A 17,292-nucleotide genomic window follows, 5' to 3' on the forward strand; every position below is an offset into this window, starting at 1 on the left:
CCGTCCTCCCGTTACGCCACCGAGACAGAATCCAAAGACCAGACGGAGCCCGGACGGTTGGCGCCTCCATGGCTGTAGTTGTGTGTGTGTCTGGGAATACGAACCCAGGTCTCCGGTGATGCTACCGCTGAACCACAGGGGCCTCCTTCCTACAACAGATTTGTTATTAACGCGCTCTCGAAGCTAACGGCATCCTGCCGAAACATCTGCCAGGCCTCTCCCTTGCACAGCGATTCCTGGGTGTGTATCAGCACGCCCGTGTGCGCGCTGCTCGGAGGCAAAAAACACTCGTATCTTTGTCCGTGTTGTTCTGTCGCACGCAAAGCTGAGCCGGCACGCGATTTAGAAGGAGTTCAAAGGCGGAGAAATCATAGGATCGTAAGAAAGTGGGGCTGGGACGCACTTTGCATCTCATCCGGGCATCTCCCTGCCTCAACTTCTCTGTCCAACCTGCTCTTGAAAGTTTCCAAGGATGGAAACGTCACTGTTTGTCCAAGGTGTGACCACCCTCGGTCATGGATGTTGGGGTCGGAAGGGTCCTCCAAGGTGCATCGAGTCCGACCCCCTGCCCGGACTCGATCATCTGAGCGCTTGCTGCTCGTCCATCGCTTGCATCCCACCGGGAAAATCCTGAGGCCCCGACCCCCCAGTTTACACCAGTCTGACCAGTGGGGAAAGACACCCCGTCCTGCCCCAGGGAAGTCTGAGCCTGCGCAGCCCTCCATCCCCATCCCCATCCCCATCCCAGGCAGGGATGCAGCAGAGTCCCCCGTCTCCATGACAACGGGCCCCTAGACAGCCAATGCGGGGGGCGCGGTCTCCATGGCAACACCACCCTCACCCCACTTTCGCCCTCGGGCCCCGCGGCTCCTCGCAGCCACTCACCGCGACCGCGCGGCCCGCCCGGGCCCTCACTCCACGCAGGCTCCGCGCCGGGCGCTAGGCCGCATCCCCATGGCAACGCCGCCGCCGCATTCGAACGCTCCCGCCCAAAGTCGCGCCGGAAACAAGAGAGGAGGAGGAGGAGAGGAGGCGGGGCTTGCCCCTTCCCGCGGACCAATCGGAAGCTGAAGCATCGCGGGTCTGCGATTGGCTGAGGCGGGTGTCAGTCGGCGCGGCCGGACACGCCTCCTGCGCTGCGCCCGGAAGAGCCGAGGAGACAGGTGAGCGGGGGTGTGGGGGCGTCCCTGGGTCCTAGCGCTGGTGGTCGCAGCCCAGGCCTGGGAGCTGGAGCAGAAAGGGGGGGTCCCCACAGCAGAGTGGGGGTGGGATTGGGAGGAGGGGGTGCAGAGGCAGAGGAAAGGCTCCTGGCGTTCTCCGTTAGCAGCTAGAGGATGCTGCCAGGGGGGCCCGGAGGATTCGGTGGAAGCAAAACCAGACAGGATGTCGTTGCAAGGAGTCGCGCCCGGGATGCAGGAGCAGCGACTGGGCGCGGAGCACAGGCCGGCTTGGGCAGCGCTGCGACGAGACCCTTGGGAAAGAGCAAGGGTCGTTAACGCCTGCGGAGCGAAGAGTTTAGCAGGGATCGGCGATGAGCCGGGAAGTCGAGGGGCTTCCTCAGCGCCGCCTGGACCGAAACGCTGCTGCCGCCGCCTGTTTTCAGCGTTGGGTGGAACCAGAATAAAAGGGGGTCGCGGGGAGTGCACCGAGCAGGGCACCCCCGTGGATCCGCCCCGGACACGTAGACAGCGAGGACTGGTGCATCCAGTCCAACCTGCTCCAAGCAGGACCAGCCCCAACTACATCATCCCAGCCACGGCTTTGTCTACCCGGGGCTTCACCACCTCCAAGCATGGAGATTTCACCATCTCTCTCGGGATCCCGTTTCAGTGCTTCACAGCGAGAAAGATTTTCCTAATATCCAACCTTCGATCTCCGTTGCTGCAGCTTGTATTGCCCACCAGCACTGCAAAGATCCTGTTTCTTAGCTCTGCCAGCAAAACCTCTAGTGTGGACGCAGCTGAGGCGGATCCAGGCAGGTGCCCTGATGCACTTGCACCCCCATTTGATTCCTGCTCCACCCAGTGTTTAAAACCAGCTGCCTGGAAATGGCAGCAACGTTTCTGTTCAGGAAGCCATTGACATCATGCCTCCTTAAAATCCACCCGATCCTTTCTAAACTCTTCGTTCCACAGGTGTTAACGACCTGCTCTCTTTTTTAATGGTCTTCATGTTCCACTAATTAAGCTATCTTTTGTTCTGCACTGCTGCTGTTGTTCGCTGCTCCTGGTCATGTAGGTCCCAGGTTCACAGCCCTGGAGTTATATTTGGTTTTGCTTTGACACTATGGTTGTCAAGGTTGACCATAGTTTACGTAGAGTTTAGATTATGGATGCGTCTGGGATGACTTGAATAGGGGTGATCCTAGGGGAGCACTGATAAAGATTTTTTGGGCTGATACTGATGGCCAATTATTAATGAACCATATCAGCCGATACCAATCCAATTGCCGCCTCCATAGATTCATATATTCATAGATGTTAGGGTCGGAAGGGACCTCAATAGATCATCGAGTCCGACCCCCTGCATAAGCAGGAAAGAGTGCTGGGTCTAGATGACCCCAGCTAGATACTCGTCTAACCTCCTCTTGAAGACCCCCAGGGTAGGGGAGAGCACCACCTCCCTTGGGAGCCCGTTCCAGACCTTGGCCACTCGAACTGTGAAGAAGTTCTTCCTAATGTCCAGTCTAAATCTGCTCTCTGCTAGCTTGTGGCCATTATTTTTTGTAACCCCCAGGGGCGCCTTGGTGAATAAAACCTCACCAATTCCCTTCTGTGCCCCCGTGATGAACTTAAAGGCAGCCACAAGGTCGCCTCTCAACCTTTGCTTGAGGAGGCTGAAGAGGTCCAGGTGCCCCAGTCTCTCCTCGTAGGGCTTGGCCTGCAAGCCCTTAACCATACGCGTGGCCCTTCTCTGGACCCTCTCCAGGTTATCCACATCCCTCTTGAAGTGCAGCGCCCAGAATTGCACGCAGTACTCCAACTGCGGTCTGACCAGCTCCCGACAGAGGGGAAGTATCACCTCCTTGAATCTGTTCATCATGCATCTGCTGATGCACGATAAAGTGCCATTGGCTTTTCTGATGGCTTCGTCACACTGCCGACTCCAAGATCCCTTTCCACCTCTGTGCCACCCAGCAGGTCATTCCCTAGGCTGTAGGTATGCTGGACATTTTTCCTCCCTAGGTGCAGCACTTTGCATTTCTCCTTGTTGAACTGCATCCTGTTGTTTTCCACCCATATGTCCAACCTATCCAGGTCTGCTTGTAGTTGTTCCCTGCCCTCCGGCGTGTCCACTTCTCCCCACAGCTTTGTGTCATCCGCAAACTCGGACAGAGTACATTTCACTCCCTTGTCCAAGTCGCTGATGAAGACATTGAAATGTATCGGTCCAAGGACCGAGCCCTGTGGGACCCCACTGCCCACACCCTTCCAGGTTGATACCGACCCATCCACTACGACTCTCTGGGTGCGACCCTCTAGCCAATTCGCCACCCACCGGACTGTGTAGTCATCCACATCACAGCCTCTTAGCTTGTTCACCAGTATGGGGTGGGATACCGCATCGAAGGCCTTCCTGAAGTCTAAGTATACAACATCAACCCCTACTCCTGCGTCCAGGCATTTTGTAACCTGGTCATAAAAAGAGACTAGATTAGTCGGGCATGACCTACCTGCTTTGACCCGTGCTGGTTTCCCCTCAGCATAATTTGTCCTGCCGGGCTCTCACAAATGTGAGCCTTGATAATTTTTTCAAAGACTTTGCCAAGGATGGAGGTGAGACTGACTGGCCTATAGTTGCCTGGGTCTTCCTTCCTCCCCTTCTTGAAAATGGGGACCACATTGGCCCTTTTCCAGTCCTCTGGGACTTGGCCCGTGCGCCATGACTGCTCAAATATTACCGCCAGTGGTTCTGCAATGATGTCGGCCAGCGCCTTCAGTACCCTCGGATGGAGCTCATCCGGGCCTGCTAACTTAAAGGCATCCAGTTCCTCCAAGTGACTCTGCACCATCTCAGGGTCTACGTATGGCAGTCTGGCGTCCTGCTGCTGCCTCTCTACAACCCCAGTGAGAGCCTTGTCGTGCCCCTCACTTAGGAACACTGAGGCAAAGAACTCATTGAGGAGTTCAGCCTTGTCCCCCCTGTCTGTCACCAATTGCTTCTGCCCATTTAGTAGGGGTCCTATTCCTCCCTGGGCCTTCCTTTTGCTTCCTCCCCATGGTCCCCGGATGAGCCGCTTGCAGCTCTAACCCATACCCCACCCCGACTGTGCTGCCCCAGCCCCAGCCCCACTCCCTCCCTCATTGTGGGAGCTTCAATCTGCCCCCACACGCCCCTTCCCTCCCCTCCACCCCTTCACTCCAATAGACTTACCAGCTGGATGCTACTGTCCAAGCTGCCAGGCTGGCTGCATGATTGCTTCAGCTGCACGCATGCACGTGGCATTTCTTGGTGGCATTATAGGCCACATCAGCCAAAAAAAGCTGATTGCCGATAATGTCAGTTTTCCTTTCATCAGTGCTGATACGATATGAACTGATGTATCGGTGCACCTCACCTCTACTTTCCCCTGCAGTGGGGGAGCCACCAGGTCCCTGCACCTAGGCCTGGATAACTCCCAGAGGTAACAGCTTCTCATCACTGCTGACCTAGTCCTCTCTGCGAGTCCCTTCCAGCCCTAGTCCTCTATAATTTTATAATTTTAAAGAAAAAAAGCCTAGAAGCACATACACTGTTCTGACAATCCAGTTCAGAATCTGGCCACCCAAAAAGTTAAGGTATAAACGTGTAAAATGTACAATAGAAATGGCTCTTTTATACAACGCAAGGCAGGTAATAAAGCCCAATAATGCAAAATGCTTACAGAAGAGAAAAGCAGGTTAGCACACTGTCGAGTGCACTAAAACAGGGTTAATAAAATGGCAGAGAGAGATACCGTGGTGCAAAGATGGAGCCGTTACGGTTGTAGTATTAGTATTAATTTTTGCATTGGGATTGGAGTCCCCTGCACAATGTCCACTGTTGACACCAAGGAGTTAAGCCTACGTTAGTGAGCTGCAGTAACATCTATTTTTGTACTAATGGGGTAACATGGTCACATATAGGTCATACTGTACAAACATATTTTCTTATATACTGTTCTAGGTCCCTAGCGTAAAGCTTCTAGTGGCTTTTTTACGTGGAGAAAAATATGCATCGTGTTATATGGGATGATGCACCACACTATCTGCACCCGTCTTTTCAAAATCCTAGATACATAGATCCGAAGGTTGCAAGGGACCTCAGTAGGTCATCAAGTCCAACCCCCTGCCCCGGGCAGGAAAGAGTGACCCCAGCCAGGTGCTTGTCCACTCTCCTCTTGAAGACCCCCAAGGTAGGGGCGAGCACCACCTCCCTTGGAAGCCCATTCCCATGGATGCAGCAAGGCTGACAAAAGAGGCCTTTTCTTGACTTTGCTTCCATCATTTCAGAGGTGAGGTAGCCAGGCCAGCAGCAAACAAGTTCATCACTTGGACACACTGCATCCTTCCAGTGGGCTCTGCTCACCCAGCTATAGTCTCTATTGCCACCTCCTAGGTTCAAGACGGTATGCCAGCAGCAAGTGGGCACTTTGTGGGACTGGAGGCTTGAGGCTGTTCCAGGCAGGAGCTTTCTTCTTGTTATAATAGTTGCTTGAGACCCTGGAGAGGATAAAGCCAGCTGAAGCCCATGGAGCAGGGCATCTGATCCCCAGTTTGTTAAATCCAGGCTGACCTGGACAGGCTCAGCAAGTGGGCGGATGAGAATCTGATGGTGTTCAACGCCGATAAATGCAAGGTTCTCCACCTTGGGAAGAAAAACCCGCAGCATCCTTATAGGCTCAGCAGTGCTATGTTGGTTAGCACTATGGAAGAAAGAGACTTGGGGGTCATCATTGACCACAAGATGAACATGAGCCTGCAGTGCGATGCTGCGGCTCATAAAGCAACCAAAACGCTGGCTTGCATCCATAGATGCATCTCAAGCAAATCCCGGGACGTCATTCTCCCCTTGTACTCGGCCTTGGTGATGCAGCTGGAGTACTGCGTCCAGTTTTGGGCTCCACAATTCAAAAAGGATGTGGAGAAGCTTGAGAGAGTCCAGAGGAGAGCCACGTGCATGATCAGAGGTCAGGGAAGCAGACCCTGCGATGACAGGCTGAGAGCCCTGGGGCTCTTTAGCCTGGAAAAGCGCAGGCTCAGGGGTGATCTGATGGCCACCTACAAGTTTATCAGGGGTGACCACCAGTATCTGGGGGAACGTTTGTTCACCAGAGCGCCCCAAGGGATGACGAGGTCGAATGGTCACAAACTACTACAAGATCGTTTCAGGCTGGACATAAGGAAGAATTTCTTTACTGTCCGAGTCCCCAAGGTCTGGAACAGCCTGCCACCAGAGGTGGTTCAAGCGCCTACATTGAACACCTTTAAGAGCAAACTGGATGCTTATCTTGCTGGGATCCTATGAACCCAGCTGACTTCCTGCCCTTTGGGCAGGGGCTGGACTCGATGATCTTCCGAGGTCCCTTCCAGCCCTAATGTCTATGAAATCTATGAAATGGGGGTGGGGAATAAATGGGCCTTGGAGAGTTTAAGCTTTAGAAGCACCCTATTAATCATTGATTTTCCACTTATCTGTTCTCTTCCAACATTATGTATGGTTTATTGATATCTCAGCTTCAAAATGTCATACTTAAAGATGTAAAATGTTGACAATGAGTTGTTGGGTTTTTGTGTCTGATTTTTACATAGTAACTGGCTTCCTGGGAAAGAGGATAGATTTTTTTTTTTCCCCTAGCAAGAAGCAGAGGAAATAATTAATGTCTGCAGAGGAGGAGACTTCTTGAAGTGTGAAGTATGATCATCAGCTTCACTCATCATGCACTGGGCCCTTCTGGCTTGGCGAGGACTAGAGGAGTGGAGAGAGGCTCTTCGGAGGTTGAAGAGATGTCCTGTTAAACTGACCTTGCAAAGTGTGGGGGAGAGCCTCGAGATTCACCAGGGATTGATGCAGGAATTGCTGGGTAAAACTCTCTAGCCTGGTTTGCGTAGCACAGGTGCAACCGCTGCTCATAATGGTGCTTTCTTTTCATTGGTACCCACGAGTTCAGATACATCAGATGCAAAGGGCTGAGACCCTGGGTAGATTAATTAATCTCAAGATTGACCCAGTTAATAGCAGGACACTTAAATGTCTGGCAGTATTCACTCCTACTCAGCTGGCTCATGTGTCTCCTGCAGCTGGGGCTGTATCTGGGAACAAATCACAGTTGGGCATATGTGCTTGTCATTAAACCTATTGCAGCTGAAAACTGTTGGAGGCTTTTCTTCTGGCTTCCGTGCTCTTGAATGTTGCATATCTAGGCCTGTACAGGAGATGGTGCTAATTCCCCATATAACTCGTTTGCATTGCCACAGGTCTGAACAGGCAGTTTCATACCCCAGGATTTAATTCTGTCTAAAATTAACTACTAATCTCTGTAACTTTCGTAACTCAAACTACAGGGAACTTAGCCACAGGTGTCAACGTTGGCCTACCTTGTAACACGCTGACAACATCTAAGTGGCAGGGAAGCAGCTTTGTTAGGGGTAAGTCAGCAAAGCAGGACTAACCTAGAATTTGTCACAGCATTTCTGAACAAGTTATTTTCTGCCTCTGCACCTCAGTTTCGCCATCTGCAAAGTGGAGGATTAACTTTGAGCGCTACTGCGTGATCCATGCCTGAAAAGTGCAATATAAGCCTATTCTTTATTGACATATGGAAGGATCTACCAACGTGTAAATAATTGGTTAGGAAAGGGAGTTAACACCGTTCCTGCTGTATATTCTCCACTGCATCCTGCTTCTTCCGTTTCCCATTCTTTACTGTATCAAAATAATGGTTGCCTTGAGGATCTTTATTATACATGGTGCTGCTCAATGGTCATCATCGTCACAGAGGTGTGTTGCCCAACACTGTGCATCAATCACATTATAGCTTCAACTTCCCTTGGGCCTACAAACAGGGCTTACAGGCTAGCAGCTGGGGCAGGGAACAAAGATTTTGGCCCCTGGGAGGAGGTTTTTCTCCTCAGCGGTTACTTGCCATGATACATCACCTCTGGAAAATGTGTGGTCAAATACAGCACTGGTTCCTAGGAATGTAATATTTGTACAGGGCTTAGAGAGTCTTTGAACTTTAGAGACACGGTGCATTAGTCACTGATTTTCCATTTCCTATCTGTTCTTTTCCAACATCCTATGCGGCTTATTGATATCTTGGCTTCAAAATGTCACACTCAAAGATCTGAAATGTTGACAGTGAGTTGCTGGGTTTTTATATCTGATTTTCATGTAGTAACCGGCTTCCTATTTTTGGAGAGAGAGGATAGATTTTTCCCTAGCAAGAAGGGAAATTAACTGTCTAACCACTGATGCAGATAGATGTCCATACTGAAAATGAATTTCCAGAGTATATCTCGACTCTGTTTAAACCCAAGGTACAGTATTGTCACTCATGTTTGGAGCGCTCTCATTCTTTGCACTCATTTATTTCTCATTACAGTTCACAGGAGGAGCATGGCTCTGAGGGCATGTGGCTTGATAATCTACAGGAGGCTACAGCCAGGATGCCTTTCTTCTAAAGTTGGCAACAACATTGAATACCTCCTTCTGCAGACATCGTACGGGACTCACCACTGGACCCCACCAAAAGGTGACGTTTGTCCTGCTAGCACAAAGCAGCTTATTCTGCTGTTTACTGTACTGAAGAAGCAGACACGGTGTGAAGACATCTAGTCTGTTGGCTATTAATCATATAGGGCAGCTGAATCAGTTAAGTACACTAGGATCACAGGTGCATCATTACACACATCTGACTGCAGTGGAGTTTTGCTAGTTGCCAGGTCAGGGTTTGCAGTAGCCGGTGTGCTATGGCAAGTAGATTGTGTGTAACTAAATGCAAGGCAAGCCCAGGCAATGCCCTGAGACCCAGTACAGAGGCTTGTCTCTGAAAGCGAATGGCAGAGCACATCTGTGTTTGGGGTCCCTCTGGCCCAGGATGTTAGGATATATCAGCACAGAAATACATTTTAATTTAGATTCTTTTTATCCTCTGAAATCCTCTTGGGTACCCAAGACAATGAGCCACAATGTCACACATGCTGACTGCATCCATATAGCTTTTTTGAAGTGATCTACGCAGTCTTGAAGCATCTTTGCATAGGAAGCATCTTGAAGCATCTTAAATAGGAATATGCAAACTGGTACAAGGTCAGCAAGTAACTCCCATCTCTGACTCCCCGTTAAAGGTAGCAACCGCCCTCCTGCACCTCCCCATATCCTCTTAGCCTGAAGTCTAGGTAAGTGAATGATCAGTGTGCGGGGGTATCAGGCAATTTGGACTGCGGTGTGATACTCCACTGAGAAGAGCGGTCCTTGGTGGATGGTTCTCACTGAGGATCCCCTGACATCAGCAACAAGCATCCTGGCTGTCCCACACTGCCATGGTGCCACAAAGGGAGAGGGCACAATAGATAACCAGGGCTGCACCACTTATTTGTTCATTAGACTTGCATGCCACCCTCCCCAAAAAGGCTGAGTGGCTTACAGTAAAAGACAGAATAACCTCAAGATGTTATGTAACGCATCCCCAAATGGCACTTCCACTTCCGTGACTTTCACCCAGGACAGCAAACCCTCCGGTCCATCCCAACTATGCTCCCAACCTTTCTAACCCCTATTCATATGTGGGTATAGAAAACCTCTCCCCACTGCCACTGCCCTGTCTCTCATCCAGGGGAACCTCCTCTACTGTCCTCTAATATCCATCCCAGTCCCACAGCCCTTGTTCCACAGAGGGGCTGTGATTATCCCACAAATACTATCCCTCCCCCTGTGAACACAACATTCAATTCAGGAAAATAAGGGAGTTGGGAACTCCCAACTCCCAGCCTGGTACACCAGGAAAATAAGGAAGTCCCTGCATCCCTGCTTCTGCCGCTGCCAAAGGGCAGTGCCAGAGTGTGCCGTTGACTACCATTTAGGGGTCTAGAAACCCACAGCAACCTTTAAGAGTATCTGGTGACAAACTGGCAACCACTGCAGCTTCTAGACTGACTATGAATTGAATGAGCTGTGGCTTGCCTTCTGCACTAGCTGCAGTTTCTGAGTGGTCCTTGAATATAGCCCCTAGTAGAGCCTCTGGTACAATATAATCTTCAGCTAATGTCAACATGGAAAACATGGCAAGGCCCAGATTTGAAAGAAAAACTCAAAACTACTCTGCCAGTGGGAAGTGGGTGGAAAAAGCACTTTCAACCAGCGCTGCTGTTCCATCTTTTCAGAATAATTTATGAAGTGCCCATCCCCCTTGGCTCAAACTGTGCTTTCTGGTACCAAAAGGTGAGCAGAGCTCCAGTCTGTGCCCTAAGGGTGCTATCCTAACCCATCACCATCAACTCCATGGCCTTTGGTGTGTGTGTCTAAACCTGTGACATCCCAACAGCTGACTGCTGACAGAGAGATGTTGAGCGGACTGTCCTCCACAGCCCATTGCGCTGCGCTGGTGTCAGATGGGGAGTCAGTGAAGAGCAGGGAGCTGCAGGGTTGCTTACTCTCACTGACTCAGAGGGCAGGTTGCTGAGGTTTATCATCAGTGCGTGAAACAGCAGTGTAATGCAAAAGTAATGCTTTTGCTACAGTCTCTCCTACAGCAGCCTGTTATGCATGCCTGCTAGGAAGGGTGACAGATCTGAGCCTCTGGGGAAAGGCAGGGTCATCCTTTCTGTACCAGGCTGGGAGTTGGGAAGAAACGGCAGCTGCTTACGTATGATTCTTAGCTCTGGAGGGATTGTCCACAGACATGCTGGGGTCATCAGTACTGAGAGCTGCAGGTAGAGAAAAAGCCATCAGGCTCTGAGCATGGATTGGAGAACACTAGAGCCATCTCTGTGCCATAGTTGGGTCCAAAGAAAGGCTGAAAGGGGCGACAGAAATATTTTCATTCCAGAGAATGCTACTCTGTCTAACGCAGCTTTTTCCGTATGCTTCCACTGGGTTGTCCTACGGGGCAGTCAGGATCATTGCATCGGCTGCGCTGGTTTGGAGAATATCAGTGGAAGAGCATCTTGCCTGGTCCGTCCATTGCTGACACTCCCTTTAGGGATCAGACGTGAGCTTTGCTAAAATGATAGGAAGCAGCAGAGTCCCTCTAAACCTAGGAAACTGAGATGATGCTGATCTGAGGTAAGAAACACTTAAAGGAGCTGGCTGATACATTGACCATCACCTCTCTTTTAAGGACATCTGCTGTCTGGGCATCAACTGCACAGGCTTGGAAGCCTGGTGGGTTCCCTTTCAGATCCTAGATTTGCAGGTAGCAACAAGGGGGTGAAGTGACTCCTCCAAGTGACCAAGAGCTTGATCTTGCCCTTGAGACAAGAACCAAACCTTGGTGATCGGTTCTTTTTTACTTTTAGTTTGTACTAGGCTTGCACCCCACACCTGGGACCACTGGTGCTGTTTAGCATTGCTTTCTAGAGCCGTCAGCAGCCTAGCCATTGTCAAGTGTTTGGTAGTTATCTTTTGCACCGCAGTCAATGCAGCCATGCAAGACCGAGCAACAGCATGAATGAGAGTCGTTGGTAACTGAGTTGTAGGTGCAGAAGTATGCCCACTGGTGCCATCAGAAATAAAAATGCACTGTGACTTGGGGTGCTGAGAACTGGAGGAAAAGTCTTTGTACAAATTTGCTGAACACATGATCTCAAGTCACTGAGACCTAAACGTGTAAACTAGGGGGCTTATTGTTTTAGAGTACTTTTTTCGAATGGAACCAGGCTTTTTCACTGAAGTGACCCCAGGATGTAAGGAGCATAAGACGTGCCGACTTCTGATCGACAGAAAAGCGAGTGAGATCCATTTGTGGGAAAACACAGGCTTTTCCATTCCTCCCAGTTTTACAAGCGCTGGTGGCTTCAAGTGCTTGCGGGCCAAATTAATCTCTAGCATAGCCATCCGGAGATTGCGGTCCATCGCAAATACATCTTCGGAAATCAATAGAGTTACATCAAGGATGAATTAGGCCTGTTTGGTTTTTTTATGGACTCTCTGCACCGGGGCTTTTTCGAGACCTGTCTCTGTTTGGTCTGTTTGTGTTCATGTCTCGTGTTTTCGTGAGAAATCTAAATTTGGCCTTTCTCAGGGAAAGTAAAAACAACTTGGGCAGATGTTATATTTATCCCTGGTTGGTAAGGGTTTCTTTCCTCCTGAGGAATATGAAGGGAAGGGAGACAACCAGAATAGCAACACTGCTGTACTTTGGCAAGGAAGAGAAATAACCCCACTCGAGCTTGCTACACGTCCCAGCCCACGCACCTGATTAAAGAGCCCTGCAGCGATCCTGATCTCGTTTAATTGCTCCTTGTACCGCTGCATAGTAGCTTGCATCCAGATGCACCTGCCAGCACTTCAGAATCATTACTAAATGATTGAAAATCAACATATTCTTCAGCACTGGCTCTCCTGCTTCTGAGATGCCCTTGAGGCTGCACTTGTGTGTCTCTATTTTCATGTAGGTTAGCTATACCATAGTCACATGATGCACCATTGAAATGATCCACCTCCAAAGCTGTTGAGGAGAAGCATAGCAACTCCTCAACAGCTCCCAGCTCCACTAATATCATTAATTATTTTTTATTTGTCGCATGTTGATTCAGTTTTTCTTTTTTGCCAGTGTGTGAAGTAGCTCCCTCTGCGTTTCTCACTGTGCGAGGTGCTTCTGAGCAGCGAGGAACTCCTGGCTTTATCCCCCTTGGGGCAGATTTAGTTGTTTGGATAGAAAACAGTGCTGAAAACTGTCTGTGCTGCACTTGAGCCTCAGGCCTGATTTCCTTGCCCTGTCTCTGAGAGCCTGTGTCCACTCCCTGTTTGTGGCATACCCCGTGTCCGGGTCAGCAGCACCGTGGACTTTGGGACTACTCACTTGAGCCAGAGGTTTGCAAAATCAGGCTCTTAAGCTGCTTGGGAGAAGCAGAGGGAGAACAGCTGTTGCTCAGCAGAGGGGTTGGTTTGATTAGAGAATAACATTGTTGAGTCCTGCAGTTCCTTAGCCAAAAATACAATTACCGTATTAGAATAAAATGGAAGATTTCAGTGGAAACAGAGCTGGAGAGGAGTAGGAGGAGAGTGTCAGCTTATAGGACACCGGGGGGTAATCTGCCAACGTCAGGACATGAGAGGCAAGCCTGACAGCCAAGGGCAGAAAGGAGAGGAGCATTTAGGACAGAACTTGAAAGGGTTTGAAATATTCAAAGGCAGCCTGTGGTCCCGGATGAGACGCTAGGGCGTGCGGGCTGCTGTTTGTGGCAAGGCAGCTGCAGCACGTGGGTTTCATCATTGCCAGTTGAAGGAACAAGGTCCGAGTATCCGGTTCTCTTCTCAGAGCCCTATTTTGTCATCCCCTTTGCAGGCCACGTGGACCCAGGGGAAGATGATCTGGAGACAGCCCTGCGGGAGACGCAAGAAGAGGCCGGACTTGATTCCAGGCAGATCACTCTCGTCGAAGGATTTAAGAAAGAGCTGCAGTACGCCGTCAGGGGCAAGCCCAAAACCGTTATCTACTGGCTGGCAGAAATAAAGGACCACAACACGGAGATCAAGCTCTCGGATGAGCACCAGGATTTCCGCTGGCTGAACCTGGAGGAAGCCTGCAAGCTCGCTCAGTACAAGGACATGCAGGCAGTGCTTAGAGATGCACAGCAGTTTCTCTCTTTGGAGGCTTAAAAGCTTACATGGAGGAAGAAGGGGATCTTGCAGGAGAGCCAGGGGCTGGTTTAACTGAGAATAAAGTTGGGCTTTCCAGAAACACAGTTTTCCTCAAAGTTAATTTGATTTACTTAATCTGAGTTATTCTGGAGCTTGTGCTCTTGCGTCCTCTAGCTCGTGCAGAGAGGCAGAAGGTGTAGTTGTAACAAGGAGCAGAGATGTCTGAGTTTAAAGCCTGACGTGGACCATGGACCTTGCCGGGCAAGTCTGCAGAAGTGTTGAGCAACCTCAGACTTCCTTAGAAAACCAGACGTGATCTCCTGCATGGTTGCCATTGGGACCTGTGAAATGCAATGCCAGAATGATGTGAAAAACAAACATATGGAGACTTGTTATAATAAAACACAAATTGCAAAACTTGAATGTCAAGTTCTGTGTACAACACACAGTGGGCTAAGCCCTGGGCTCTTTTTCCAGCTCTTCCTGCGGTAACTTGGCTCAATTGCTTCACCCTTTCCTTGCCTGCAGCATGGGTTTGTTTCCTTACCATCACAGGTTTAATTTTGTAAAGTGCTTTGGGAGGCTGGGGTGGAGGATGTTAGAGAGGTGCATAATCTGAATTTCTAGCTCCCCCTTCCGCTTTCTTTGTTGCATCTTGTTTGGGTCCTGTCACTGTGAATGCCTTCCAGGTATCATATGCTGATCTGGGCTTCTTGGTCTACCCTGAGCCCAGGGCGTCCTGCTTTCACCAATGTGGAATCTCTCTGCTATAATAGTATTATACTCCCCTGCGGGCTAGAGACACTAACAGGCAACATGGTCATTTCATTTGAAACTGGTCTGTCGTTCACATATAGGATCCTACGGTCCTAGGTCTGTCGTTCCATATGGTAGAAGTCAATGCTGCGTTACACTCTTACACACAACAGCCAGAACATCAGAGGCCAGAAACACAATTACACCTGCCACATACAGTAGTGTGCTGTGTTTCTGGAAAAGGAAATAATTTCAGCATCTCCATATTTTTGTTTAGCGTCGGTTTTATTATGCACAGTGTTCAAACCCACTTGCATTGGGGTATTGACAGGGAGTGGTGGACAAAGAGCGCATTAGTAACATTTGGAACAATAAAACAGAGAGAAAGATTAAACTAGTCAACCAATACAAGCGAGAATCTACCTACAAACTTGTGCTGCTTCACAGTCATATTTTGTCATTATTATTCTCAGCTACCATTCAATCAGTGCTATGTAAACAATAGTATTGCTTTGTTCGCGTGTACAGGCAAGACTCTAAGCAAGGATACAGAGCCATTATCAAGTAATCCATTCTACCCAGTCAGCCGTAACGAGCAGACAGTGGCCAACACAGAAAGCACTGTATTAGCTGAACCCAAAGTGGATATCTGCATTTGAATGGCACTGAATTTGTGCATTCATTAACTGCATGAGGATTTGGGGGGGATGAAAAGGGCTATAGAATTGCAAGTTAATGTTGTGCATCCAGGGCCCGGCTTTCACGTGCAGGCATCTGAGGTGCACTCACACAGGCCTCAGCGCGGGCACACGCAATTGCCTCGGATCTGTGCACGTAACCAGTGTCCTCGCTGATCCTGTGGGGGACCTGATGCTCGGACACTTGACAGCTTGACTCTAAAATAGGTGCTAAATGTTGCATCCCAGCACATGTCTCGGCAGAAGTTTTTTCAAAGGTTGAGCGTTCTGGTTGAAATGTGAATGCCAGCTTGTACCCGTGGGTCAGCGACAAGGAAACCCTCCTTTAGAAACACAGCTCCTGCCTGATCAGCAGTCTGACCCAGTATCCTAGCTCTCAATGCTAGATGCTTCATCGGCGGGTGTACAAACCCTTGTAGTACATAAGTATGGAATAATCTGCTCCAAGCAAATGTTTGTTTCCCCTTCCAATCCTATACCCTGAACTGGAAGGGTTCTGATTTCTATTTTATTGATGTTTAACATGTTCCTGAGTCCTATTAAGGTACTAGCTGCAGCGATACCTCGTGGCAATGAGTTTCACCTGCTAAGAACGAGTTATACGTAAGAAATATCCGTTTGATAGTTTTACCTTCCAGTGTCCCTTTGTTCACGTCTTATGAGACAGCCTGAGTGAATCAAGCTGCAGAACAGTCAATCCAAGCAACACAAAGGCCCCGTAATAACATTTCCCAGGCAAAGTGAAAAGTGGCATCCAAGTCTGAGTGAGGAAATAATCCTTTTGATGCTGCTGAACAATAAACTGACATGACTTACTGGAACCTCTCGTCTGCCAGCGTTTTTACCCCTGGTGTGCTCCACAGGACGCTTCATGCTGACATGGCGTCAAAGGAGAAAGGAAAGGACACATCAGCGTACATCTGTGGATGCTAGAAGGGAACTAAAACCCTGCTAATTCCATTGAACAAGGGTCAAGATTAAGTATAATGAATGATAATGAGAGGGGAAGTAGAGAGGGGAAGTGGAGGATCCCCTTCCTCCAAAACTGAGTGTATCATATCCTACACCTGTTTATGTACAAGCAGTGCACATTCATTGAGCCCTCCGCATAGCTGCAGGAGATCAAAGATAAAGACTGAGGCTGCCAGCCAAGGAATAGGAAATTTAGTGCCCTTAAACAGGTCAGGGGATCCAGTTTAGCACTTATGAGCAAAATCAAAGCCTGCTAGGATTTGCTTTTTCACCATTATGGCTGGTTTGGAGGAAGAATGTGCTTGTGGGATCAGTGGTGAAGGCTCAGGGCAGTGGCTCCTAGCAAGGCACTTGGGTTCATTTTTATTGTCTCTAGGTCTCTTTGCAGATTAAATGTGAACCCTTGGATAACCTAAGCAGCGTGCATCTAAAGCAGCAGCACAGTCTGCTCTGCTTGCTACAGCTTTGTGCCACATTGTGATGGTTCTCCAAGTGTTCAAAACAGGGTTGTTTTTTTAACTGTTTCCTATCAAAACCTTTAAGCTATTGAGACAATTCACTAAAGGATGAATTATTCCCAGTGGGAATTTCTTATTGGAGGGCATCGTTGTTGTCTCCATTATTTCAGTTAATCTATTTGATATTCGGCATGGTCAAAAAGAGGAGTGACGGTCCCATCCTTCCACTCGATCAGGATCTCCCCATGCCTCAAGGAAGGGGAGCGAGAGGCTGGAACATTGTGCTGCCGCGTGCCTGCTGGCCCCAAACATGAAGATCGCTCTTTTGAGTCCGCTGTACTGCTGTCCTCTGGGTAGGGCTTCAATGCGTTGAGGATCTTCTTCTTCCTATCGAATCAGAAACAATGGCGCCACGTGTCAGTTCTGTCACCAAGAATTGTATTTATTTCAAGAATTGTATTTATTTCTTCCCCAGAGATTAATTCATCACAGCTGTCTGATGTCTCTACGGCACTGCCGTGGCCCAACAATTAACCCGAACTCATCAATCAGCCATAATGCCCAACCCTTGCTTTGCCTCCTGGTGAGGGGCAAGCTCATCTCTGGAAGCTGTTCGAGGTCAATCTTTCTAGACGGCTTACCGC

General features: G+C 49.4%; 3 protein-coding genes across 5 annotated transcripts in view; 1 reads left to right on the forward strand and 2 right to left on the reverse strand.

Annotated features, from left to right (window-relative positions):
* Nucleotides 1-1,020, reverse strand: part of KIF24 (kinesin family member 24) — a 35,796-nt gene extending 34,776 nt beyond the window's left edge. For both annotated transcript variants that reach the window (XM_019480032.2, XM_019480033.2), the window contains exon 1: nucleotides 886-1,020. The gene's annotated coding sequence lies outside the window, so the exon portion shown is untranslated. The remainder of the gene's footprint in view (nucleotides 1-885) is intronic.
* Nucleotides 1,021-1,071: 51 nt separating this feature from the next.
* On the forward strand, nucleotides 1,072-14,181 carry NUDT2 (nudix hydrolase 2). Of its 2 annotated transcripts, none has more exons than XM_006269953.4 (3): nucleotides 1,072-1,163; nucleotides 8,564-8,713; nucleotides 13,469-14,181. In XM_006269953.4, the coding sequence occupies exons 2-3, from the start codon at nucleotides 8,578-8,580 to the stop codon at nucleotides 13,780-13,782; spliced, it is 450 nt and encodes a 149-aa protein (XP_006270015.2). In that variant the 5' UTR covers nucleotides 1,072-1,163; nucleotides 8,564-8,577; the 3' UTR covers nucleotides 13,783-14,181. The 2 variants fall into 2 exon arrangements, with proteins under 2 accessions (XP_006270015.2, XP_019335594.2); XM_019480049.2 differs by lacking the exon at nucleotides 1,072-1,163 and adding an exon at nucleotides 6,841-7,042.
* A 580-nt stretch (nucleotides 14,182-14,761) lies between these two features.
* The window catches only part of LOC102558044 (uncharacterized), a 29,284-nt gene continuing 26,753 nt past the window's right edge, over nucleotides 14,762-17,292 (reverse strand). The window contains exon 6 of the mRNA XM_006269963.4: nucleotides 14,762-17,035. Coding sequence (XP_006270025.1) covers nucleotides 16,819-17,035 — 217 coding nt within the window. The 3' untranslated portion in view covers nucleotides 14,762-16,818. The remainder of the gene's footprint in view (nucleotides 17,036-17,292) is intronic.

The sequence above is a fragment of the Alligator mississippiensis genome, chromosome 3, assembly GCF_030867095.1.
Source record: "Alligator mississippiensis isolate rAllMis1 chromosome 3, rAllMis1, whole genome shotgun sequence".
NCBI classification, from domain to species: domain Eukaryota; kingdom Metazoa; phylum Chordata; order Crocodylia; family Alligatoridae; genus Alligator; species Alligator mississippiensis.

Coding starts and splice junctions, on each gene's coding strand:
- NUDT2 (XM_019480049.2), top strand. CDS start 6,898: ATGCACTGGGCCCTTCTGGCTTGGCGAGGACTAGAGGAGTGGAGAGAG. Junction 7,043..8,563: donor ATTGATGCAGGAATTGCTGG/GTAAAACTCTCT, acceptor TTCTCATTACAG/TTCACAGGAGGAGCATGGCT. Junction 8,714..13,468: donor CCACTGGACCCCACCAAAAG/GTGACGTTTGTC, acceptor TCCCCTTTGCAG/GCCACGTGGACCCAGGGGAA.